This window comes from Heterocephalus glaber, unplaced genomic scaffold, assembly GCF_053883595.1.
Source record: "Heterocephalus glaber isolate CG9 unplaced genomic scaffold, H.glaber_assembly_v1.0 deba00001497, whole genome shotgun sequence".
In the NCBI taxonomy this organism is placed as follows: domain Eukaryota; kingdom Metazoa; phylum Chordata; class Mammalia; order Rodentia; family Bathyergidae; genus Heterocephalus; species Heterocephalus glaber.
Genome location: NW_028258320.1, coordinates 46,825,089 through 46,850,528, shown reverse-complemented (window position 1 = coordinate 46,850,528; position 25,440 = coordinate 46,825,089). Strand labels below are relative to the sequence as shown.

The window sequence follows — 25,440 nt, the reverse complement described above, 5'->3', positions numbered from 1 at the left end:
CAGCTGCTGGCCTTAGGAAGGCACTGGTGTCATAGAGCTGCCCTTTCTTCAAAGAGGGCACAGTGGCTACTTGCCAGTCTTGTGTGTGGATATATATCTTGGGGTGCATGGAAGTGAGTAATGTGTGGTGCTGTTCTTACTGGGAGCAGCTCTAGACCAGTGGTGGTGAACCCATGGCACATGTGCTGCAGAGGGCTGTTTGTTTGCACTGAAAGCTCTAAAAGGTTTGCCATCACTGCTCTAGACCATCATCCCAGGGGTGGCAAACCTATGGCTCATGTGCCACAGCAGGCATTCAGGGCCCTTTCAGCCAGTTCGTGAGCCAAGTCACCTCAGCAGCCAACCATTGGGTAACAGTTGTTTTTTCTAAACCCAAACCTCATATTCAGGTTGATTTGCAGTGTTGGCACTTCAAGATAAATAAGTAGGTTTTGGGTTGCAGTTTGGGCACTCAGTCCCTAAAAGATTTGCCATCACTGATCTAGACCATGGCTTGCCTGGGCCACACTGAGTGAAGAGGAATTGCCTTGGGCTGCATATGTAATATATCATCAATATATATAAAAAACTAAATTTCTCTTTTTTTTATATTTTATTCTTGGTTTTTTTTGGTTTTTTTTGTTACCGGGGATCGAACTCGGGTCCTTGTGCTTGCAAGGCAGGCGGTGAAACCACTGAGCTAAATCCCCGGCCCATTTTTTATATTTTAAATTATAGCCTAGCAACACAAACATAAAAATAGTGGAATATTTGACTTTACTTTTTTGTTTAACTTATTTGGTTTTTGTTTTGTTTTGTTTTTTGTTTTTTGTCCTGGGGATCGAACTCTGGACCTTGCGCTTACAAGGCAGGTGACAGAACTACTGAGTTAAATCCCTAGCCCTTTTTGTTTGACTTATTTTACAAAATAACAAACAAGCTGAAGCTTTATAATTAAATAAGAAAACTTGCGTGTCTGCTTAGTAACAATAAATATCTGTATTCACAGGCACACACTCGTAGGTAGATTAAATATTATTAGTAGTAATTGCTTTGTTTTACTCACCAAGTTGCACAAGCACATATAATGTCTGCTATATGTGGGTTTCGATTCTCTGTGTGTGGTAGGTGCAGGAGGTGGAGCTAGCATGGCATCCTCCCCTACGCAAGGTTCCTTTGTCGCTTACACAGTCTGTGCTCGTGCACTATGCAGTTGAATCACAAAAACATTGCTAAATCACCTAATAATGCTAAATGTTTACAATCTCATGAGGCTGAGTTACTAGCTGTCCAGAGCCACATGCAGCCTGCAGGCTGTGGGTTGGATGCGGTTGGTCTACGCCAAACACATCTCCTCAACGTATTCGACACAGGGAGCTTGTTGTCATACTAGCTTAGACTCAGGTTGGGCTTGTGGCCATATCAGGAAATTTTGGCCCAAGTTAGCTAAGTGAGAAGATTGGTGTGCAGGTGAGCATATATGCATGCATGTGTTTTGGGGTGGGGGCATTTAGGTTGATGCAAAACATGCAGGTGACTGTGACAGTACTGTAATAGAGGAAGCAGCATGGCTCTGAGCAGGAGCTGCCCCAAGGCCAGAGTAGAAGCTGAAGGGCTGGGAGGGATCTGGGTCTTAGAGTGTGCTGCTGTGTGCCTCCCCCCCCCCCCCGCCCCTGCCTGGAAGAACTGCCAGGGATGTGGAGCCCCCACCCGCAGGTGGCCTGCATTTCCAAGGCTGAGCAGGCTTCTTGGGAAGAGGAGTGGTCTGGGAGGCTGGGTGGGCAGGTGGGGCCAGATGGTCTTTGAGGTGGGGGTCCGTGTCCATGGTTGGTGATCAGGAGGGTCAAGGAAGGAGCAGATGTGACCTCAGAAGGAAGGAAGGGCCAGTCAGCCTGGGATGTTGTGAGAGGAGAAGCCATTGCTGCTGCAGGCTTGGTCCCCAGGATCCAGATGGGGCACCTTCTTCCTTCGGTCTGCCTTTCTTCTGGTTATTGCAGGACTGGCCTCATGGCAGGGTCCTGTCCTGAGCTTTCGTTGGTCCCTGCTTCTCTTCTGCTTGCTTTCTCAGGCCTCTGTGATCTGGCCCACCTTCCCCACCCCACATCCCGTGACTCCCACCTCTCACCCCCCCATCCCCCCTGTACTCAGTATGGTCTTCTCTTGAACATCTGCTTCATCCCTCTTACTGGACAGGCTTTCTTTGTCTTTTGGTCCTCAGGTTGAGTACCACTTCCTCAGTTCCCTTAAACTGCATGGCCCTCCCTGACTTCTCTTGCTTAGAGTATGGACAACTCACTGGAGCCAATGCCACTAGATGACATTGTAGCATTCCCAAGAGGGCCCTTTGCCAACGCAACTATGCTCTTTACTTGCTCATGTGAATCCCATGAGGTGGACCCAATTAGCATCTCCTTTTATAGACAAGGAAACTAAGGTTCAGTGAGGATGCCATCTGAATAGCCCCTGTCACTAGCTTATTTCTTGTCAATGTCAGACTGAAATTTTTAGGGCAGAAACCATGATTTTGGTTTCTGTAGCACTGTCAGTGATGTGTCCCCGGCCTTGTCATTCCTGCTTGCAGACATCTCTTACACAGAGGCCCCCCACTTGTTGGACCTTAACACAGACTTGAGGGTCTGAGACTTAGCTGGTAGCCATTGGTGAGGTGACTGGGTAGAGCTAGGTGGAGAGGAAGCCAGGAGCTGAGACCCTGGCCTGGAGCCCTCTCCTGTTCCTCTCACCACTTTTCTTCTTTTTTCCACCAGGGAACTCAATGGCAACAACATCACTCGGATCCATAAGAATGACTTTGCTGGGCTGAAGCAGATTCGGGTGCTGTGAGTATGGGATGCTGCTCCCCGAGTGCCTTCTCTCCTGCTCTGACTCTTGGCAGTAGCTTCAGGGCCCCAGGCAGAGCCCTGGGTGGCCTAGTCCCTGCTCTGTGGGGCCTTGGCACTCTTAAGGGGAGGAGACTGTAGGTGACATTGCATCTTACTAGATTAGCCACTGATTCCCAGTTGTTTGCAAAGGGCCTGGGCTGGGCAGACAGGGCACCCCTGTCCATTGGCGGGGTCCTGGGGATGAGGGAAAGCCATATGGCTATGAAGAATCTTTAGGTCCCTGCATTAGTCAGCTTTGGTTGATATGGTGAATACTGCAGACTGGGGGCCTAACTAGACAGTTTTGAAGGCTAGGAGTCCCACACCAAGGTGCTGGCAAGGTTGGCTTCTGGGGCAGCGGGTGAGGGGAAGCATTTTTCCTTGGCTTATAGATGGCACCATCTCACCGTGTCCTCACAGAGCCTTTCCCCATGTACACACAGAGAGGTTTCAGCATCTCTTCCAAATGAGACCTGCCCTTATGGCTTCATGTAACTTATCTACCTCCCTAGAGGCCCTGTCTCCAAGGCCTCCTGAGGATCTTTGGAGGAGCTGGGGATATTGGGGCAATCTTCTCTGAGTCAGGGGTGACAGGCCACTGGACAGAGGCTCTCTTGCTCCAGAAGCCACTGACCTTGGACCCTTTCTGAGTCTAGAGGAAGCCCTCTTCTCCATTGGTATCTCCCTACCCCCAGGCCTTCAACAGAGAAACTGTCTGGCAGCAGCCTCTGCCTCCTTCCCTGCCCCAGATCTTGTCCCAGGACCACACAGGAGCATGTATGTCACCGAGGGTGGGGAGAGGAAACCATTAGTATCACAAAAACTATCATGCAACGATCTACCCGCTGGTGAAGAGCACTGCCCCCAGCCGGTGGCTCTGCTTCCACAGCCCATTGGCAGTGAGGACATGAAATGTCCCACGGAGCCACACAGTTCTGCTGGCACAGGCATCCTGCTCTTTTCTTCAGCAGATGGGGCAAGCAGAGGGACGTCATATGCCAACTGCAGAGTGGGCTTGCTGCATGTGTGGCCTCTGCCTGGTTGGCAGAGTTTCCCTTCCTTCATACTGGCTGAGGCCCTTTGCTCTGCACTTTGGGCACATGACCTTGGGCCAAAGAGGACATGCATGTGAGGGGCTTATGTCGGGGGATTTCCAAAGCTGTAAGGAAATATGTCCACTTAGCCTAGGATGTGGGCCTGTGAGGTCCTGAGCATGACTCCTGTTTCAGTCCAGTGCCAGCGTTGCCCGGGAAGAGTTGCCTTTGCTCCTCTCTTGTGCCAGTTGTTTCTGGGAACGCTTGTCCGACATCCTGTACTGTCCTCTGTCTTTGCCCCCAGGCAGCTGATGGAGAACCAGATCAGAGCTGTGGAGCGAGGGGCTTTTGATGACATGAAGGAGCTGGAGCGACTGTGAGTATCAGTGGGCACAGGCTCAGAGGGTGCTGGGGCTGGCTGGCACTGAGAGGGAGTTGGCAGGGACTGAGGGAGGGGACCCAACCCAGCCTGCTCACCCCTTGCTGGTGGAGCCAGGAACAGCTGCACCCATGGAAGTGGTAGCAGGCCGTGGTGAGATGGAAGCAGAGAGAAATCTGAAAAGTGCACCCCTCTTTCATTCTCACTGTAACTCTCTGTTGTTTGTCCCTGAAAATATGTGATGGCAAAAAACTGACATAAGTGGAACTCCATCCACTCTCACCCAGGGGCAGAACCACTGTTGTTTGATTCCTGTGCTTTGTTATCATTGTTTATTTGGGTTTTTTGGCAATGCAAGGGGTCAAACACAGAGTCTGAAGCAAGCTAAGCAAGGGCTCTATCACTGAGCTCTCCCCTCAGCCAGATTTGTGTGTTTTTAAAGGATCCTGTTGGTGGGCAGAGAGGACCCACCAGGAAGCCCCATGGGCCACCAGAGGATCAGTGTCTGAGGTGTTCAGGGCCACAGCACAGAAATGGGAAGGTGGTGGTGTGTTCTGATTTGCATGGTTTGTTCCTTAATAGGGCTTTGAAATATGAAGATGGGTCTTGATTAATTTTTGCATTTCAGAATGCAACAATGAAAAAGAAAATGTGGTCAAAGTGGGGGATGGGCTCTCACATTCATGGTGGTCACTCGTCTGCCCCTTGTCTGTCACTTGTTTTGCTGTAAGTATCAGAGGTCCCAGTGTTTATGCTCTTTGAACCAGAAAGTTCATTTTATTTTGCAGTGCTTGCCTAGCAAGTGGGAGGCCCCGAGTTCCATTCCTGGTACTAAAAAGAAAAAAAGTCCCTTATTTTAAAGAAATGATGAGACATGGCTAAAAATTCATATACATCAGAGTACTCATTGCACATTATTTAAATACAAAAATTTGGAAGCAGCCAATCTGGTGGAGACAGAACATAAATCATATATATATATATATATATATATATATATATATATATATATATTTTTTTTTTTTTTTTTGGTACCGGGGATCGAACTCGGGACCTTGCGCTTGCGAGGCAGGTGCCGGAACCACTGAGCTAAATCCCCGGCCCCATAAATCATATTTTTGAAGAATAGTTAAGATCATGGTAATGTGCTCACAATATAATGTTAACTTCAAAAGGCTGGATGTGACATTCGTGTAAATAAAAACAATTTGTGAGTAAAATATAGGAGGAAAGCAATTGAGACCATCAGTTCTCAATAATGTCAAGTAGTGAGAAAACAGGTAACTTTAATTTTATTCTTGCAATGAGTTCATAACAGTAATTATACTCACTGAGTGCATTACAATGTTCCAGGTACCCAAGTAAGTGCTTTCCTGTGTAATATCTCATTTAATCCTAAAACAACACTGCTGCAAGTGTATTTTATAGATGAGGCACGGAGGCGCACATAGGTTAAGTCACTTGCTCACAATGGTCCAGAATAGGGGATTAGAACTGGGTCGTTCCACCTTCAAAGCCTGAGCTCTTAATGACCGGGACCTAACACCTTACCTTTCACTTTTGTGTCAAAGAGTAAAATATTAAGCAAAGGGAAAGGAATATGATTGTCTCATTGTCCTCTTGCAGCTTGAAAGAAAATTCAGGGAACCTTTCCTTTGTATCCCTCATCCAGGCCTGGAATTTAGTGATAAGGAGCTCACAGCAAGACCAGATGTTTAGTCCTTGTGTTTGCTTACCCTAAAAGGCTTAGAACAAATGAACGACCTGACTGTGAAGGGCTGATTTGGCCCTAGCCCATTTGAACTCCAACTCTGCAGCTCAAATGTTTCTCTATGCCTTGGAGGAGGAGAGGGGCAGGGGGTTGGGGGCCTAGACATGACTAGGGTGACCCCATTGTACTTGGTCCTACCATCCTGAGTTTTCCAGTCTTGTTTTGAGTTATGACTTGTCACTGTAGACTTTGTTCCTCTGTCCTTTTCCAGTTCCTTTCTTCTGGGTGGGCCGCCAGCCATTTCACAGTAGACAGCTGTTGCCTCCCTGGAGGTGTCTGGTACGTGCTGCCCATGGCACAGTCTGTGGAGTGGTCAGTTCAGTGGCTGCCCTCTCTGAACTCACCAGACACCAGTGAGGTAGGGAGCCCTAAAAAACCATACAGGCTGAACATTTCATTTTCAGTTAGAACATGGATGTGCATTCACTGACCCCTTCCCCAGCCTTTTCTTTCCTTTTTTCTTTTTTGGCTAAGATTTTTTTTTAGTATGAGATACTCATTGTGGTTCTGTACACTTTCCTTACCCAAACCACATACAAATATATTTTTTTTCTTTTTTGTGATGCTGAAGATTGAATCTGGGGCCTTGGCACTGAGCTACATCCCAGCCTTTTTCATTTTTTATTTTTTTGGTATCAGGAATCGAACTTGGGATCTTGTGCTTGCAAGGCAGGGAGCAGAACCACTGAGCTAAATCCCCAGCCCTTCATTTTTTACTTTTGAGATAGGGTCTTGCTAAACTGATGAGGCTGGACCTGAACTTTCGATCCTTCCTCAGCCCAGAGTACTGGGATTACAGTCATGTACCATCCCAGCCAGCTTCACAAATACCTGATTTATGATTTTTTATTTTGATTTCTTGAAGGTAGAGTGAAAAAATTTTAAAGGTACTTGGAAGCAATCTGGATGGAGACTCAAATCTTTGTTTGTTTGTTTGTTTTTTGTTTTTGAGACAACGTCTCACTATGTAGTTCAGGCTGCCCTTGAACTCACAGCGATCCCCCTGCCTCAGCCTCCTGAGTACTGGGATTACAGGTGTGCACCACTACACCTGGCTGGAGACTTAAGTCTTTTACTTAATTCAGTAGCCTTATAATAAACAAGTTTCCTTTCTTTTTTTTTTTTTTTTTTTGGTACGAGGGATCAAACTCGAACAAGTTTCCTTTCTATTGGATTTTTCCAAAGCATTCAACTTAGTTTTCATAGAGACAAGTCATTTTCCCCCACTACTATTTCATTCATTTATGAATCTAATCAAATTTAATTATAATTATGAATAATTATGAATAGCATAAACAAGTTTGAGGAGAGACACAGCTGGTTCTTGTGGCAGGTAGGAAACTCGAGTGTAGAAGCAGAAGTGAGGCCTGCTGGTAGGGTAGGATTGGTGCACCGTGGCATCTGCTAGCCAGCAGATAGAGGGCAGGGAGCAGGCTCAACTACCCTGTGAGCTGGGTGGCCTGGGAAAGGGAGGCTTTGGAATCCCATAGCTACTACTCAGTGATGACATGGGTAACTCACCTCTTAATATCACAGTTTCCTCATCTATCGGAGACAGACAACTCAACAAAGCCAACAAGCAAACGTTAGGCACCTATGAAAAGCCACACCATGAGGCAAGATGGTACAGTAAACCCTTTCCTGTGGGTTGGTACAAGGAGGAGTGTGTGTGCGTGAATGGAAGGCCCTGCTGGCAAGAGATCCACAAGAAGAAAGCCCATTTTTCACTCTGCTTTCCCTCAGGTGATGAGGAATGTCTGCAAAGCAGTTATCCTAGTACCTGGCACACGGTGAAGGCTAATACTGGGGCAGCCACTCCTGGAGTTACCTGCATGCCCTTCACCATGCTGGCTCCCTCTTTTGGTGTCCTTTGATTTTTTAATTTAAACTAGGCATTGAATTCCTTTCGCCTGTAAGTGTTTTTCAAAAACTGAAGCCAGAAAAACAAGAAAGTCTTGGGAGAAAGCAAAAGCCAGTGGTTACCAAGCAGTGTAAATGCAGGATTAATTTATTGGACTGGAGTTAAGGAAAGAGGAATGATCTCATGTCTACCCCTGTTGTTTTAAGGATTATGTTGGTGGTCCTTTTTGCCCCCCAAGACAAGAGTGTATTTCACTAGGAGCCTGCCCTTTAAAGTAAATGTCTTTCAGCTGGTTTTCTAAAGGTGCGGATGCAATTGTCTGAACTGTCCAGGAACATGGCAGTCCCTAATGTGGTGGCAAAGTCAGTTCTCACATATCAGATGAAAGATGACCTTGTCGGAGGTAACCACAGATGAGCAATTGCTGGCTACATAAAATTAAGTGTCTTCCTCTCTCCCTCCAGAAGAACATTGTTGCTGAGCTGGTTTTTCGTAGTGTGTTAAGGAACTGTTAACGATGATCTTAGTGTGTAATTTAGACTGTGCTGTGGACCCATGGCTGGGGCTGAGTGGTGCATTAGTGCCACTTCAGCCTCAGTGTGCATGTCAGTCACTGGGGATCTTACAGAATGCAGACTTGAGTTTAGTAGGCCTGGCTGGTGTCGGAGATAGTGCTGCTTCTGCCACCCCCTTTCTCAGGTGGTGGTCTGCTGGCTGTCCACAGACCAAGGTCCTGTACTTTATGTACTTTATTGTTGCCAGATCTCTTGATGGGATGAACTGCTGGGTAGTAGAGGCCAAACGATACTTGCTAACTTTTAATATTGTCTATTGTAGTTTTTCAAAATTTAGATAGTGTCCTGGATTACTTCCTAGATTCAGGTGTCAGAGAAGTAGTTACTCAGAGTGGGAGACTTGGATCTGGTTAAACTTGGCCATCTTCCAAGGACAAGTCTGGGTCCTTTTTGCACTACATCTTCTTCTCAGGCTGCACTCCAGAGCCAGCCTTCCCATTCCTGCCTGTGTTTATAATGCTGAAAAGGTCTCTGTCTGCCTTTAGGAGAATTAAAAATTATAGAAATACTATTCAGCCATTAAAAGGGAGGGTGAAGGTAAAGCTCAGTGACAGAGTGCTTGCCTGGAATGCATGAGGCCCTTCCGTCCTCAGCACTGCAAACAAAGTAAATCTCAATGCAAGGTCCCGAGTTCGATTCCCAGAACCAAAAAACAAACAAATAAAGTAAATCTCAATTCTTTGACATGGAAAGGCACAGTTGAGTGAGAAAAATACAGGTGAGTACCTTGTCTCCTATTTTTGAGGATTCTTTTTTTAAGGCTGCATTATCATTAATGATAAAACAATAAATCAAATAGTTTTCATTTTGAAAAAAGACCCAAAGGAAATGATAAAAACATTAAACTACTGCATAGCCAAATGCATATGGAGGTACTTTGGAATTGGGATGTTTGGTTATTCCCACCCCATAGGGTGTATCTCACATCCGGGATCCAACTCACAGGCAGAGATGTATTAGAATCAGTGCCTTACTGATTACAAAGGCTCTTGCAAGTGTTTACGGTGATGATGGGTGTTGGACCAGAGAATGGAGGACTATTCTGTCACAGATATTCTGTCCTCGTCTACCCAAGAGCTGGATGGTAGAATTTCCACTGTATGGACAAAACTGTAGCCCAGGGGAAGTAATTTCCCTGTGCTTACATGCTGACCCTGCTAGGACTTGAATGACCCTTGTGACACTGCATCTGGGGCCTTCTGAGAGGTCATTCTGATTTCCTGAGTGTGTAAGTGATTTCTTTTTTTTTCTTTGGTACTGAGATTGAACTCAGATCCTTGCACTTGCAAGGCAGGCGGCGGAACCTCTGGGCTAAAACCCTGGCCCGTGTAAGTGATTTCTAACTCTTCTCTTTTTCAGACGACTAAATCGGAACCAGCTGCACATGTTGCCAGAACTGCTGTTCCAGAACAACCAGGCTCTGTCCAGACTGTGAGTGATGCTCTGTGGTCTTCTCCCCGCCTGTGGGAGGGGCAGGGCTTGGTCAGTGGGGCTCTGAGCCTGTGCTCCTTATGGGGCTGGAGTGGTTCAGGGCATCACTAGCTGGGCCTTTCTGTAGGAAGGTGCTGTGTGGGACATTTCTCCATGGCTAGCACTGGAAACAATCCCAGTCCATTTGGTCCTGTGTGCTATGGACTGTGAGGGGCAGGTGTACCCCGGGGGCTGGGCACATGTGCTGACTGTGCCATCAGCCTTTGCAGGGGCATTCAAATACAACTCCTACTGCCTTTGGTAACCTGCCTTGGTTGAATATTCATTCATTCATTCAGCTAAGCCCTTCATGAACTTATTTCTATTTTCAGCTCTTCCCATCACTTAGAGTAATGTAAACTATAAGCTTATTAACCATGCAGTCTGTAAATCCACATTTTTATTTGTCTTCAGTGTACTTCTTTCAGTTTTAAAGACTGGTTGCTAATTCTTCTTCTTCGTGATTTTTCCAGATGTGTCTATGATAGTTCTACTGTAAAATTTATTTTCTGGAATCTTGAGTTAGATAAGACCTTTGAGATTTACTAAGGAATCTCTTCTGTATCTCCAAATTATTGGACCGATCTGCATATTAGAAAAATTTTCTTAATTTTGAATCCTTTATCTACTTTCAAGTAACTTAGTTTTTTCTTAACTTTGCATTCAGTAACTACTTAGAACAACTACATATCCTTGTTAGTTTTTTGGGGGGGTGCTGTTAGGTTTTTGAATTTTGAGTTGGGAGGTTTTAATTGTTGTCATTAACAACCTTAGGAACTATTGACTGGGATCTTCTGTTCACCCAGAAAGGCACTGTGTGAGAGGTGAGGGCTACTGTTTCATCCCTGGGTAGAAAAAGAGGACCAAACAGAGCAGTAGGGCGGATGGGAGCCACCAGCCTGCACTGCCAGAGAGCTAAGGGCTGACTTCAGGCTCCTGGAGTGTGGCCCTTGGTCTCCTCTCTCCGGCCTAAACACAATGGGCCCTTTTCACTTCTGACATGATTTTCAGATCTCTCACTAAGCCCACTGGTCTCTAGGCAGCTCTAGAATTTGTTGTTGATCCTGTGTTCAACATTTTGTATATGTGCTGCCGAAGCGAGCAATCCTGTGTTCAATGTTTTGTCTTCACAATAGAACTCTAATTTTCAGTCTGTCAAATGGTCTCTCTGGTCACTTTCTGCTTATTCCTTCTTTTAATCTGGGGCCAGTCTTCAGTGACCATCAGTGATAATGCCCTTTGCTGGTCTTTGTTACCCTCAGTCTTGAATTAGACCTTCTTCTCCAGTTCTCCTGTAGCTGGCAAGTTGGCCCTTTCATTCAGTTCCAGGCACACAGAATAGGTGCTTTTTAATTATTTTTTTCTTGACTGCTACAGGAATAGGCCCTTCTGAGCAGATGGATTCACCATAATATCTATTTAACCTCTCGCCCATGCACTGGTCTGAGCTTATGTGCTGGACCGTGTAGCTCATTTTGTAAGTGGCCACATGCAGGCAGCTGGCCTTGCCCTGACTTGTCCCTGGCAGCCCCTATTTTTCCTCTCCCAACTTTCTCTCAGCTGGTTTTCTCAAGGGTTATCACAGCTCTGCCTTTTTGCAAACAATCTTTCTGAACTGTTTTTGTCTTGGTCTCATTCTGTCTTTTCCCTTGTTACACTCCTAGCCTTGCACACATTTGCCCTTCCCGCTGGCGTTGTTTGCCTGCTTGAGTTCCCTTCTCCCTATGATGCACTGATCCTCTCCTGCCACCATCAGGGTTCAGAGAATATTCATATTGACAGTTCAACCCCTGGATACCTGCTTTGACTTTTCCTCATTGATTTTAAAATGTCTAAGATCCTTCAAGTGAACCTGAATCTAACACCTGCTGGCCCTTTGTTTGAGAACCTCTCTAACCATATTCACTGTTGTGGGCGGGGTCCACATCTTTCCTAATGACCTTCTGCTGGTGACAATAACTGCAGGTATCTCTCTAGGCCACAATTTCACCTTCTACCAGGGACATTGGCACTCTGCATGCCTTGGTCTCCCTTCTGAGAGCAGTGGGAGTGGGTGTCCAGCTTGGCTGCCTTTGTGGCCTGTGTCAAGCAAACAGGATCCCCACTGGAATGGGAGGTAGCCTGGGAATAGGAAATCATGAGGCAGATGGTCTTGTAAGTCTTGGGAATTTAACTTCTCAGAGCCTTCTATTCTTGTGCACTGTCAGCTATCAGCAGGCTAAATGGAGGCTGTGCCTCCCAGTGTGCAGGTGGCCTGCAGTGAATGTCCGTGGTGTTCTGGTAACATGGGGTAGTGAACAGCCCTCAGGAGCATTGCTGCTCTAGTCCTTACTGTCTAGCCTAACATCTGTGAGATGTGAGGCAGGCAGTGTCTCCCAGTTTTACTGCTATTGAAACAGATTGGGACAATGAAGTGATTTGCTTGTAGTCAGGATGAAGCACCTTTTGACTTCTAACCCCGTGCCTTGAAGGAGTGAGGAGCCACTGAAGAGGACAGGAGGCTATGTGACATTTGCTCTTAGCGCTTCCCAGAGTGGGAGCCAGGAGGGGCAGTGGCCCCCAGAAACACTAATCTGGGCCCTTGGGGGAATATTCCCTGGCTCAAGAGCTAGAACTTTTCCCTACTACTCATTGCTTTTACTCCCAGGCCTCACCCTTGGAAGTAGACATTTCCTATGCAGGGGCACAGCTGGTCCAGTGTGATGACAATTTCTTTAGTTCTCCTTTTAGCCCATCTTTCTCTCTCTCTCTCTCTCTCTCTCTCTCTATTTTGGTGCTGGGAGACTGAATTCAGGGCTTCTCACATGCTAAGCACATGCTGTACCACTGCCTCTTGAGATTTTCTAGCCTCCTCTGTAAGCAAAGTGTGCCAGCCAGGAGGCCTCTTGGGAAGACAACATGCACCTGCCTGTGTTGCCCAGGACTTGAGTTCACAACTGAGGCCAGTGGATCCTGGTTCCCTCCAGTTTAGGCCATCTTGAAAAGGGCACCTTCTGTAGGAAATGACTGAACAAACCTTTTATTGATCTGGTTTTGGGGCTCATTAAGTTTTTCACCTTGGAAGTGGTTATAGGAGCAAGCTTTTAAAGATTTATTTGCTAGCTAGGCATGGTGGTGATGCCTGTAATCCAAGCTACTCAGGAATCTGAGGCGGGCATTTTGAAGATCAGCCTGGGCAACTTATCAGGACCCTGTCTCCAAATAAAATAAACAGAGCTAGGGATGTAGCTCAGTGGTAGAGCACTTGCCTACCATGCTTAAGGCTCTGAGTTCAATCCCCAGTAGTACTGTCTCCCTCTAAAAAAAGATTTATTTGCTGATATTCTTTGCCTACCCCTCTCCCCAGTTCTATTGCCCTGACAAAGCATCTGTTAAGTCTCCAGTTCCTCTATCCAAGGAGTACTAGGGTACACTTGATTCCAGAAACAGAAACCTCAGAGGCTGTGGGTTGTAGCATTACAAGGACACAGTCAGCAGCTCCTGGACTTTCTCCGAGACAGGAAGTGAGGTACAGCTGGCTGCTACGGTAACTGAGCTGTAAGGATGGTTCTAGTTCTGAACACTCACCTTATTGTCCTGTTCCTCCCTGCAAAGCAATGTTCTGGGCTTATTGTTAACATCTTAGTTCCACCACCGCTTGGGTTAGCCATGGCTGACTCCCTGCTCCTACTTCCTGTGACTGTGGAGCTCAATTTTCTGGGAGAAGGAGTCTGATTGGCCTATCTTAGGTCTGGTGATTGCCCCTGGCCGGAGGCTGTGCTGAAGCTTGTGGGCTCTGCTGTGCAGTAATGCTGTGGACCCCTTGCCTTCTCAGAAGCTGGAGGTGGGATGTGTTCCCTTAGGGGGCAGGGTAAGATGGAGAGGCAGTGCCTGGTGTTTCTGGTCTCTCACCTGTGACCTCCTCTTTGCGTTGGAGGCCTCTGTTACTAATCTTTTCCATCTGGAGCAAATTACATGCTTTCATGCAGAGGATCTGCTAAATCAGCATGCTAATGGCTTGAAAGAGACCACATGTGCTGAGGAAGGTGTGGTCAGAGTAAGTAGATGGTGCAGTCCATATTTCAGTTGATTCTGTTAGTGCAGCATCCAGAGGTTAAAAGCCTTCTATTGCTTATGCTTTATTAGCATTCCCCTTGTGTTGGGTTAGTCTGCTCATCCCTTCCAAATGCAGGATTGGTGGCCCAGAGAGGTGATTTGGTTTGGACCACACAGCAATTTAATGATAGGGTTAGAATTAGATACCAGGTCTCTAAGGGTACATGAAGAGCCTGAAAATTGCTTAAACCTGGATCTAGAAATCTCACCTTTGGGGATGCACCCTAAAGAAATCATAAAGCCTGAGCACAAACAAGTTCATTGCAGCCCTATTTAGAATATTGAAGAAAAAATGGAAGAAACCTAAATGCCCAGTATTGGTGGGGGAGTGGTTAAGTAAATTCGGGTATATCAGCTTGATGCAATATTTATGTAGTCATCAAAATGGCCTTTATGAGAAATGTCAAATAATGCCGATAAATGTTTGTGGTATCAAAAGCCGGTATGCAATGCGGTATTGACAATATGATCGCTGAATAAATCAGTCTAAATAATGCATGGAAAAATGACTGCAGAATGCCAATAGGGATTGTCTGTGGGTGATTTTTTTCCTTTCTGTGTTTCCCAGATATCCTCTAAGAAGCCTGTGTATTTTTCTTTTTTTTGTACTGGGGATCAAACTCGGGACCTTGCACTTGCAAGGCAGGAAGCAGAACCACTGAGCTAAATCCCTGGCCCCCTGTGTATTATTTTTATGGCAGGAAACCTGCCAGTTTTTACAAAGACTGAGAAGCCTCTGTGGTCCAGGTTGAATCTAATGGTAGTGATGTGATGTTGACATGCTCCCTTTAACCCTGTTGGGCTTGCTTGCTCTTCTATGAGACAAAGATAGTGATGTCTACCTCACAGGACTGATGTGAGGGTTAAAGAGAAGTGCCATCTTCTCTCATATCCCTGTGCAAATACTGTGACATGTGGAGGTGCTCAGAAACTGTTCAGTGAGCCCTGCTAGCATTGCTGTGCAGGATACTCAGCCCCAAGGTGACGGCCCTTGAGTATTTGCCTGGCCTCAGTGTTGGCTTTCACATGTGCAGATCCAGCCTCGTCCCATCTGACCTCTGAACTCAGAATCAGCCTCTGGCACTGCAGGACCCTCTTCTCACAGGTTTTTGGGCTCTTCTTTGTGCTCTGTAGAGGTACCAAAGGAGGCTGTGGAGGGAGGCTGGTCTGCTGGCCAGCTGAAAAGCTCCTTAGGCCAAAACCTGGACTTTGCTTGGGACTGCTATTGCTAACAAAAAGGATCTGCTTGTGATGGTCTTGAATACTTTCCTGACAAGCAAGGGGTGAGAGCAAATACATAGGCAGTGGGTAACATTACCCACCGAAGCTCCTTGGTACCCTGAAACTGTAGGTGAAGTCTCTTCTTTCACTGAGGCTGGGATGGATTTCCTATCAGCACCCTTCCCCTCTAAATCAGTGCCCACTTCTCTGAGGCTAATGTCCGCCCCTGCTGAAGTGAGCCTGCCCGTGACAGCGTTTTGCTGCCTCCACCTCCCAGGGCAGATGGGAATGTTTCTGCAACCATAGCCATTACACTGATGGGTGGTTGGATTGGGTTATTCTGTGCCAGGCTCATGCTGAGCAACTCACACTGTTATCTGATGCCATCAGCAGAACATCTCTGTGAGGTTAGCACTTCCCAATTTTATAGATGAAGAAATGCAAGCTCAGAGGGTTTGTGAGATGCTTTTGGAGCTGAGCCAAATTTGAAACTGGTCTGTCGGTTGCTGAAGTTCATCCTTACACATAAGCCATCCACCCTGTAATCCACCCTCAACCCACCATCCATCCACCTCCTGCACCTACCACCTACCTGCCACCCACCTTCCCATATATCTGTGTGCACCCGCCCAGCCTCCCATCCACCCACCCTCTAAGTGGTCCAACTACAGAGCCACCAGTCAGTCCTCTCATCTATCTCCCCACTCGGTATTTATCCCTTCATCTCATCCCCTTCCACCCTCCTTCCCATCTAGCACCTTCCCACCCATCTGCCCGTCTGCCTACCCATCTATTCCATGCAGCTACTCAGCATCCCCTCCCACTTACCCACTACCAACACACCTCTACAAACCTGCTCAGACTCTCTACCCCTTCCTCACCTCGGGCCTCTGTTCATCCACTCCTCTCACCATCCATCTGCTACCCACCCACTCATCCAACAGTTCTGAGGGCCTCCAACAGGCAGGCTCTGTACTAGGAGCTGAGAACATGGAGTGACAGCTGTGTAAGACAGACAAGTGTGCCCTGCATCCCCAGGAAATGACAATCTCTTGTCAGTGCTCTTTGAGAGTCACTGCCACATGGGACCTGTGTGTGCGTCTGTGTGTGTGTGTGTGTGTGTGTGTGTGTGTGTGTGTAGGCAGAAGTTACATCCAAGTAGCAGGTTACCTGAGTTTGGGTTCAGTCCATCACCTGCCAGTCAACCCCGAGAGGTGTTGTTTTCATGGACCTATGCAGGAGTCGAGGTTGGAGCTAGAGGGACATGTTTGAAAGGTGACTTCTTCCCTTGAGCAAAAGTCCCCAGTCTCCTCCCATATTCAGGTAGGGGCAAGTGAGTGTCAGCTCCTGGCTCTGAGCCTCTGACCACCCCAATCTGACTCCTCTGGCTGGCTGTATTCCTTTCTCATCCAGAGCTGCTTGTGAAAACTCAGTTCCTCTGGGTTTCCTTTTAGCCTTGAAACCAATATGTGTCTTGACGAGATCAACCTTTTGCATCTCTGCTGAGCCTGGAAGGGGTGAGAGTGGGTGATTAAGGGCAGCCCAGGGCATTTATTTTCCTTTATTTATACCCTTTCTTTAAGGACCACAATAACTCATTAACAGGGCCCTGGTGGTTGGACAGGCATGGTGGCTGTGAGACTCTGCCGGGGCCCAGTTGAAGAATGCCTGACCCCTTCGACCCTGTCTCAAGCTGGGTTTAATTAAACTGTCAGCACTGGTCAGAAGAACAAAGCTTCCCTTCCTGGCCTGCCCTCACCCCCCTCAGAGGCAGGAGGGCATTCTCTGCTGAAATGAAGACCTGTTAAAAATGGATCTGTCTTGCCTCCAAGGGAAATTACTCAAAGCAGGAAGGTGACCTCATTTCTGTGACATGTCCAGAGCTGTGTTACTGGACCAGCCACTCCAGAGGTTCAGTGTGTGAGGAGTGGGGCTCCAGAGTGGGCCTTGCCCATCCAGGTTGTCCTTCCTGCCGGAACTGCCTCTGGACTCCTTAGGACACGATGCCATCCATCACTCCTTAGACTTCCCTTCTCTCAGGAAGGAATTCCATGAGCTGTGTGCCACGAGACAGTAAGTCTGTGAGATGTTTTTAGCATTAGTGATAGAATGCAGCTTCCTTTCCTGGACAGTTAGGGGAAATGCTGGGTCAAGCAGAGTCCTGCTAAGGGATTTTCAGGCCTTTACTATCAAGTGCATTATCTCAGTGGCAATGTAGAGTGTAGCATCTCCCAAATTTATTTGATTAAGAAGTCTTTACAAATATAAACTATTTAATAGTTTAGTAGTTTAACTATTTAATATCTTATGGACCTAAGTGACATGCTGAAGTTCTTAGGCAGTAAAGACCAGAGCTGAGATTTGAACCCAGGTCTACCCTGCCCCAGGTCTACCCTGCTTACCTCTAACCATCCGTACCCAAACTGAGTATGAGTTGTCTTAGGGGCAATTTATAAAAATATAGAGTCTGTCAAAAAAGGCATACAGGGCCGGGGATTTAGCTCAGTGATTCTGCCACCTGCCTCTCAAGTGCAAGGAACCGAGTTCGATCCCTGGTACCAAAAAAAAAAAAAAAAGTGCATACAGAAGGAAAAGAAAAACGTGTATAAATATTTTAATACTAAATTTATTGAGACATTATGAGACTAATACAAGTTACCTTTGGCCTCTACAATTATAAGAGGTGCTCAAAGTGGAGGCCATTAGCTTCCAGACTTTTATTAGTATGGTAAACTGTTGAGGTGCATATACATTTTTTGGTGGACTCTATATAGGTTCCTAGGATCATGGCCCTCAGAGATCCTGAGTCAATCAATGTGGAAGGAGTGACAGTTTTATTGATCCTCTCTTTTTCTGGTTCCCTATTTGAGAACCCTCGCTCTCCAGCATGCTTAGGGAGGCTTAGATGGGGTCCCCTGTCAGCCAGAATTCTGGTTTGCTTCTGCCAGGCCTGGTTTCATTTTTTTTTTTTTTTTTGGTACTGGGGATCGAACTCGGGACCTTGTGCTTTCAAGACAGGCAGCCGCACCACTAAGCTAAATCACCAGCCCAATAAGCAAGACTCCGAGAGCAATCGCTTCACCTTCCACAGCCATGCTGAGAACAATTTAGGATTATGAGTTGGCAATTACGGAGCACTCTGGCTTCTGAAAGTGCTTTCTAATCATTAAATCGGTGCCTGCTGTCAAGGCTGGAGTGAAAAAGGCAAATGTCCCACTGGGTCTCTGGAGAGAGCAGCGGTCTGAGATTGACATTCTCGTGCCAGAGCATGCTGCTGCACCCAGCATGGATGAGTGTCCTACACATGGTCCTGGCACCACACTGCTGGCCTTGCATCCAGCTCTGTCTCTGGCAGGCATAGAACCAGGCAGGCCTTTACAAATACAGACAGCCAAGGGAGCTCACGGTGGGCCAGGGAGCGGTCAGTCCATGGTCACCCCTAGAGAATGCCCGGGAAAGGCAGTGTCCTGCTGATGTGGTTGTACAGGGGTTCAAGGCATGAAAGCCACTAGTCCTCTCCTGCAGCACTGCACAAATCAGGATGAGGCAACTGATTCCTAAGCACAGATTATGAACAGAGAGTTGTGCATATAAGAAGGGGCTGTTGAGAAAATAGAGAAAGGTAAGAGATACAGGGTTTAGTTTTTCAGTTAAATAAGACACTTAAAAATGCCTGAGCTAACATACAAAAATTTTTTTTTCCAGTACTGGGAATTGAACTCAGGGCCTTGTGCTTGCCAGGCATGCATGGTACCACTGAGCTACACCCCCAGCCCTAACATACAAATATTTTTAAAAATTAAATTTAACGCCAAAGCAATAAGTAATTGTTATAATGATAGTTACCACCTGTCAAGTACATACATCCCAAACACTGTTCATGCAGTCCGGTGCAATGAGTGCTATTATTATTCTCGTTCTGCTGCTGGGAGAATCGAGGCCAGAAGGATTAAGTAAATCAGTGGTGTGGTGAGCTGTTGGCAGACCCAGGCTTGGGACACTGGGAGAGTGACTTGGGAGGATATGTACTCACTCACCAGGCCATCCAGACTCTTCACCTAAGAAAATCAGGGAAACTAGAGAGGAGTGAGGAAGAAAGAGATTGCTCGTGAGGTATCTGGGGAGGTGGGTTTCCAGGTACTGAAAGTTATGGGAGTTGGGTGGGTAGAAGAGTGAAGGACTTTCCAGAGGAGAGTGACTGTAAGACCGGGACTGCAGTTTCCCCATGAACAGAGGCCCACAATACTATAGTGTTGTGTGGAGCTCAGCCTGGAACAAAGTATAGATTGGTTCTAGACTCAGAATGTTGTAGGACAAGGAGTCTGGAGTAAGTGATAGGCAGAGGGAGCCACAGAGTTCTGGAAGAGCAGAGACTGAGTGGAGGTGGGCCTCAGACACTCCACACAAAAGCCCCCTGCCCCAAGCTCTCTGTGCATGAGATGAAACAGGGGAGGAGGGGCCTACACATGGGCCTCACGTGCCTCTCCCTTGCTTGCCTGTAACCCACCTCCTGTCACCGTTCTTCAGGTTCTCCTTCCCCAGATAGAATGGATTCTTGCTTCCTCAGCACCTCCTTCTCTTTACAACATTTCTTTTATTGTGGTAAAGTATACATAACATTAATCATTCAAACCATTTATAAGCATACAACTCAGTGACAGTAAATATGCTCACAATGTTGTGTAACCACCACCACTGTCTACACCCAGACTTTTTCATCATCCCAACAAAACCTCTGTTCCCATTAAGCAATGACTCATGCCCCTACTTCCAGTTCTTGGGGACTTCTGTTCAACTATCTATCTCTGTGGCTTTGCCTCTTCTAAGTACATCACACAAATGAACTCACACAGTATTTGCTTATCTGTGACTGGCTTATTTCTCATACTATCACATTTCTTATCCCCGCCCCTTTTTTGTTTCTTGAGGCAGTCTCACTAAACAGTTCAGGTCAGCCTTAAACTCACTATGTAGCCCAGGCTGGCCTCAAGTTTGCAGTGATCTTCCTGCTTCAGCCTCCTGAGAGCTGGGGCTACAGGTGTGTGCCACCTGGTTAGCATCATGTTTCTGAGCTCTTTCTATGTTGTAACATATATCAAAATGTCCTTTCTTTTGGGCGGGGGATTTAGCTCAGTGGTTCCGCCGCCTGCCTCCCAAGTGCAAGGTCCTGGGTTTGCTGCCCGGTACCAAAAAAAAATGCCCTTTCTTTTGCTGGCTGAATAATTCTACACACGTGGATAGCCCACCTTTTCTTTATCAAATGAGCTGCAGACAGACACTAGGTTGTCCTCATCTCTTGGTGGTTGGAGTCCCCTCGGCATTCCGCACAATGCTAGGCCATGCTGCCCCCAGCAGGCTGAACAGGGACTCAGGTGTGGCCTGCCCTTGTTGCCCTGGACAGTGGCTCAGCAGGCTGGTGAGCCAGCTATCTCTCTGCTGACAGACATACACAGGTTGTGGGAGAAGAGTTACTGAGTCATTTGCTCTTCCAGCTCTGATTCTGGGCCTGGGGCTTTGCAGGTCTGTGTTGCTGTGTTGGGCTCCAGCTTTTTTTTTTTTTATTGTTGCCCATATTTTGTATTTTTTGACTTTTTCATTTAGCCATTCTGTCGGGTATGTAGGTTGTCTTATTCTTTTTCTTTAACTTTATATTTTTTATTAGTACATATTTGTCATACATAGTGGTCACATTCATCACAGGGACTTTGTACCTGTGCATAATATATCTTGATTCTTCTTTTGTTCCCCATTCCCCTTGCCTCCCTTCAACCCTTGTTCCCCCTACCCATTTAGAAAAGCTTTGTTTCCATTTTTTCCCTTCTATTGTGTTTTTTTCCTTTTGATTCCTCCCTCCCCATTTGAACATGTTCTTCCTATTTCCCAATGTCTCTCCTCCATTATGCTTCTTATTTACCCTTTGAGTTCCTCACACAAGAGAAACAATGTGATATTTAAGCTTGTGTGTCTGATTTATTTGACTTAAGATTATGGTCTTGAGGTACCTCCATTTTCCTACAAATGACTCAAGTTTATCCTTCTTTATGGCAGAGTAGTCCTCCACCATATATAAATACCACATTTTCTTTATCTATTCATCTGTTGATGGGCATACGGGCTGTTTCCAAGATTTAGCTATTATAAATTGTGCTGCTATAGTCAGGGATTTAGCTCAGTGCTTCCACCACCTGCCTCTCAAGCACCAGGTCTTGAGTTTAATCCCCAGTACCATAAATAAATAAATAGTGCTGCTGTGAACATAGGTGTGCATATATCACTGTGGTATGATGCTTTTAACTCTTTTGGGAAGCTACCTAGGAAGGGAATAGGTGGGTCACATGGAACCTCTAGTTTTAGTTTTTTGAGGACTCTCCATACTGATTTCTACAGTGGTTGTACCAGTTTATACTCCCACCAGCAATGGAGAAGGGTTCCTTTTCCCCCATAGCCTTGCCAGCATTTATTGGTGGTTGATTTCTTGATGATAGTCATTCTTTCTGAAATGAGATGGAATCTCATTGTTGTTGTCATTTACATTTCTCAAGTGACCAGTGATGTTGAGGATTTTTTTATGTATTTATTTAATGTTTGTACTTTTCCATCTCAGAAATATCTATTCATTTCAGATGCTCACTTTTGGATTGGGTCTTTAAATTTAGGGGGGTTGATTTTTTTTTTTTTTTTTGGTACCAGGGATCAAACTCAGGACCTTGCACTTGCAAGGCAGGTGGCGGCACCACTGAGCTAAATCCCCAGCCCTTGATTTTTTTGAGTTCTTTATATGTTCTAGACGTTAGTCATTTGTCTGAAGAGTGACTAGTAAAATTTTGTTCCCATTCTGTGGGCTGTCTCTTCTCTCTGTTGGTGGTTTCCTTTGCTATGTAAAAGCTTTTTTTTTGGTACTGGGGATCGAACTCTGGTCCTCGCAATTTCCAGGCAGGCAGCAGAACCACTGAGCTAAATACCTGGCCCTGTAAAAGCTTTTTAATTTGATGTGATCTCAGTTGTTAATTCTTTGTAAATATTTCCTGTGCAATGGTGGTGGGGTGGTTTGAGGAATTTGTTCAGTTGTTCTCTGTTTTACTTGACCTGTGATTGGCTTTGACTTGTGGCCTAGAGACATGAAGCTAATTGTGTGAGATCCAGCACTAGTTTGTAAGCTCAATCCAATCTACTATGAGTGAAATGATGTCTGGAGAGGTGGCCCTGGCACCATGAGGTGAGCATGGCTCACCTCCTCATCTCAAGATAGTGTTCAATAGTATGACATGTGTTCACATTGTTGTGAAAATCTCCTCTAGAACTTTTTCACCTTGCAAAACCCAAACTGAACATGCATTAAACAATTACCTATTTCACCTTCTCTCTCCAGTCCCTGATAACTACCATTCTACTTTCTGCTTCTTTGAGTTCTTTAAATATTCTAGATATCAACAATTTATCTTATAGGTGATTTGCAAATATTTTCTCTGTCCATTGCTTCTTTACTGTGGTGATTGTATATTTTGATGCACAAAAGTTTTTAAAGTTCAATGTAGTTCCATTTGTCTTTTTACTTTTGTCATCTGTGCTTTTGTTGCCATATTCAAGAAATTATTGCCAAGTCCAAAGCAACAAAGCTTTCCCCTTACGTTTTCTTCTAGGAGTTTTACAGTTTTTAGGTCTTACAGGTAATCCATTTTGAGTTAATTTTTGTATATGGTATGAGAGTTCAATTTCATTCTTTTGCATATGGATGCCCAATTTCCAAAGCACCATTTATTGAAGAAACTACCTTCTCCTCATTAGATGGAGATTGTTTGACCATATGTGTAAAGGTTAATATCAGGGTGCATTTTTCTATTGGTCTGTTTGTCTTTATGTCAGTGCCACACCGTTCTGATTACTATAGCTTTGTAGTGATAGATTTTGAATCAGGAAATGTGAATCTTCCAACTTTGTTCCCTTCTGAAATTATTTTGGCCACTTAAGATCCAGTAATGGCTTTCTCTGTGTGTGTGTGTGTGTGTGTGTGTGTGTGTGTGTGTGTGTGTAAGCACAAGGAACTGGTTACAGCAGAAAAAAGGGGTACAAGAGCTTAGATTTTAGAGTTGAATGGGACAAAAGTCACTTATCCAGCCTCTGCTTAAGGATATTTGGTGATGAGAAGGTCACTATTTTATAGACAGGTGTCTTGTTGGAGAATAGCTATGATCAAGACTTTTCATAGTAACCTTGACCTGTTTTCCTGGAAGGTTTGGTCAGTGATTTTGATGCTGCTGTCTAGAGTTATACTCACAGCAAGGGTCAGTCATTTAACTAGTCATTATTTTTGGCAGGTTCTTCAAGGTACAATATGTTTCCAGGACAGATCTATGAGAATTGTGTAGAAGAGAGCATGGGGCTGAAGCCATCTTTAAGCAACTGTCATAGTTTGTATAGATTATTCCTGGAACTCAAGGATATGTCAGGCTATCTGTAGTCTCCCTTGTCCTGTCCTCTTTCTCCCAGGTGGCTCTGTGGGGTGGTACCAGGACCTCCATTGTCCTCTCCTCTGCTTGTTGAGGGAGCTTCTCCAGAGGCTTCTATCTGAAGAGCATAGAGTTGTAGCTCCAGGAGCTGATGTGATTTAGTGAACTAGAATCCTTCAGCCATACACTGTTTCCCTATCTTCCTTCCAGGAAGCCAGACTTTCCCAAACTTCCCTTCCATAACCAGAGCTGCTCCAAATGAACCAATAAGGAGATAGATGGCCAGGTAGGGGGGCTGCTGAGGCACCCTGGGGATTCTGGGCAGAGTGTGATGGTATCAAGCATTGGATGAGGAGCCAAGACACTTGTGTTTTGGACCTATCTCTGTCTCTGTCTGCTGTGACACCTTGGACAAGTCCTTTAGCATCTCTGGACCCTGTTAGGATTCTCATTTTTATTAATGAATTGGATGAGGGTATAGAAGGGATACTCAGCACATTTGCAGGTGGCATAATACTGAAAAGGGTCAGTGTACTCAAGGTGACAGAATAAGGCTGAAAAATTATTTCTATGAACTGGACTAAATAAATGAGGTGAAACTAAATATTGATAAACACTAATGTGACTGTAAGAGCACTGGATGAGGAGGCCTGGTTTGGCAGCATTGTTATGAAAAGTGTTATGACTTCAAGCTGGGGATGAGTCAAGTATACAGTGAGCTGGCTGAAAGAGTGAATGTAGCCTTGGGCTGCAGGAGAGAGGATAGTTCCATTCTATTCTGCTGATATAAGCACATGCAGAGAATATTGTTCAGTACCAGCATCTGCACTTTATTGTGGTTTGTGGGGAGGCCACTAAACATGCTCTGGAGAAGGGTGGCAAACATTGGGAGCCATCTGGAAAACATTTCATGTGAGATACAGTCAAGGGGCCTGGGGCTGTTTGATGTGATGAAAAGAAAATGTAGAGGAATCCCAAGAGTAATTTTCAAATCTATGTGAAGGGCTGTTGTGAGGATGAGGGAACCTATTTGTTCCCTATTTGTTCCAGAAGCTGATTGCAGTGGGCAGAAGGTTTAGGGCAGTGGATTGTGCTCTGCCTGGGGAGTGCTGCTCTGCTCGTGGCCTCCCTGGCAAGTTTAAGGAGCAGCTGAATCTGCTTCTGCCAGTACTACCAGGGAAGATGCTGAGGAAGCTTGGGTTTGGGGGCCTGGGGGATGCTGAGCTGTGTAACAGTGATGGACATTTGTGAGGAGTGGCAGGGTCCCATCGGACAGTGTTTGGGACAGTTTCTGTGCCTGTAGTTGCAGGAACCTGGCAGCATTCTGCAGCCTGGGAGGCCCCCCCACCCACTCCGAGTGAGGCCCAGGGTTGGGAGCCACCCTTACAGCAAAGGGGCTCCAGCAAACTGTGTAATAATTATTCACCAGATCTGGATTTTGGTCCACATTTTGGAGTCAAATTTGAAGCAATAAAAATCAACAGATCACTTTGGGAATGATGCCTGATCCTTGAAAGACACAGATTTGTCCTCAGGCAAAGCACCCCTAAGGACAAGTCAGGGACAGAGGTGCTCAGAGTAGCCACCCGCTGCCCCTCCCAGCCCTCAAAGCCCTCAGAGCAATGACTCATTTCCCCCTTTGAAGTTGCTGCAGTTGTCTTTGGAGCCCTGGTGTTTGTACCCCTCTGCTCCTTCAACAAAGGCCTTCTGTCGGCAAAGTGCAGATAGA

At 46.0% G+C, this 25,440-nt stretch overlaps 1 protein-coding gene across 3 annotated transcripts in view; it reads left to right on the top strand.

Annotated features, from left to right (window-relative positions):
• The window catches only part of Slit1 (slit guidance ligand 1), a 171,989-nt gene that overhangs the window by 24,639 nt on the left and 121,910 nt on the right, over positions 1–25,440 (top strand). For 2 of the 3 annotated variants that reach the window (XM_004838581.4, XM_021253140.2), the window contains exons 2-4: positions 2,745–2,816; positions 4,197–4,268; positions 9,838–9,909. In XM_004838581.4, coding sequence (XP_004838638.1) covers positions 2,745–2,816; positions 4,197–4,268; positions 9,838–9,909 — 216 coding nt within the window. Of the gene's footprint in view, positions 1–2,744; positions 2,817–4,196; positions 4,269–4,911; positions 4,998–9,837; positions 9,910–25,440 lie in introns of those variants that run through there. The other variant, XM_021253141.2, reaches the window with a different exon arrangement.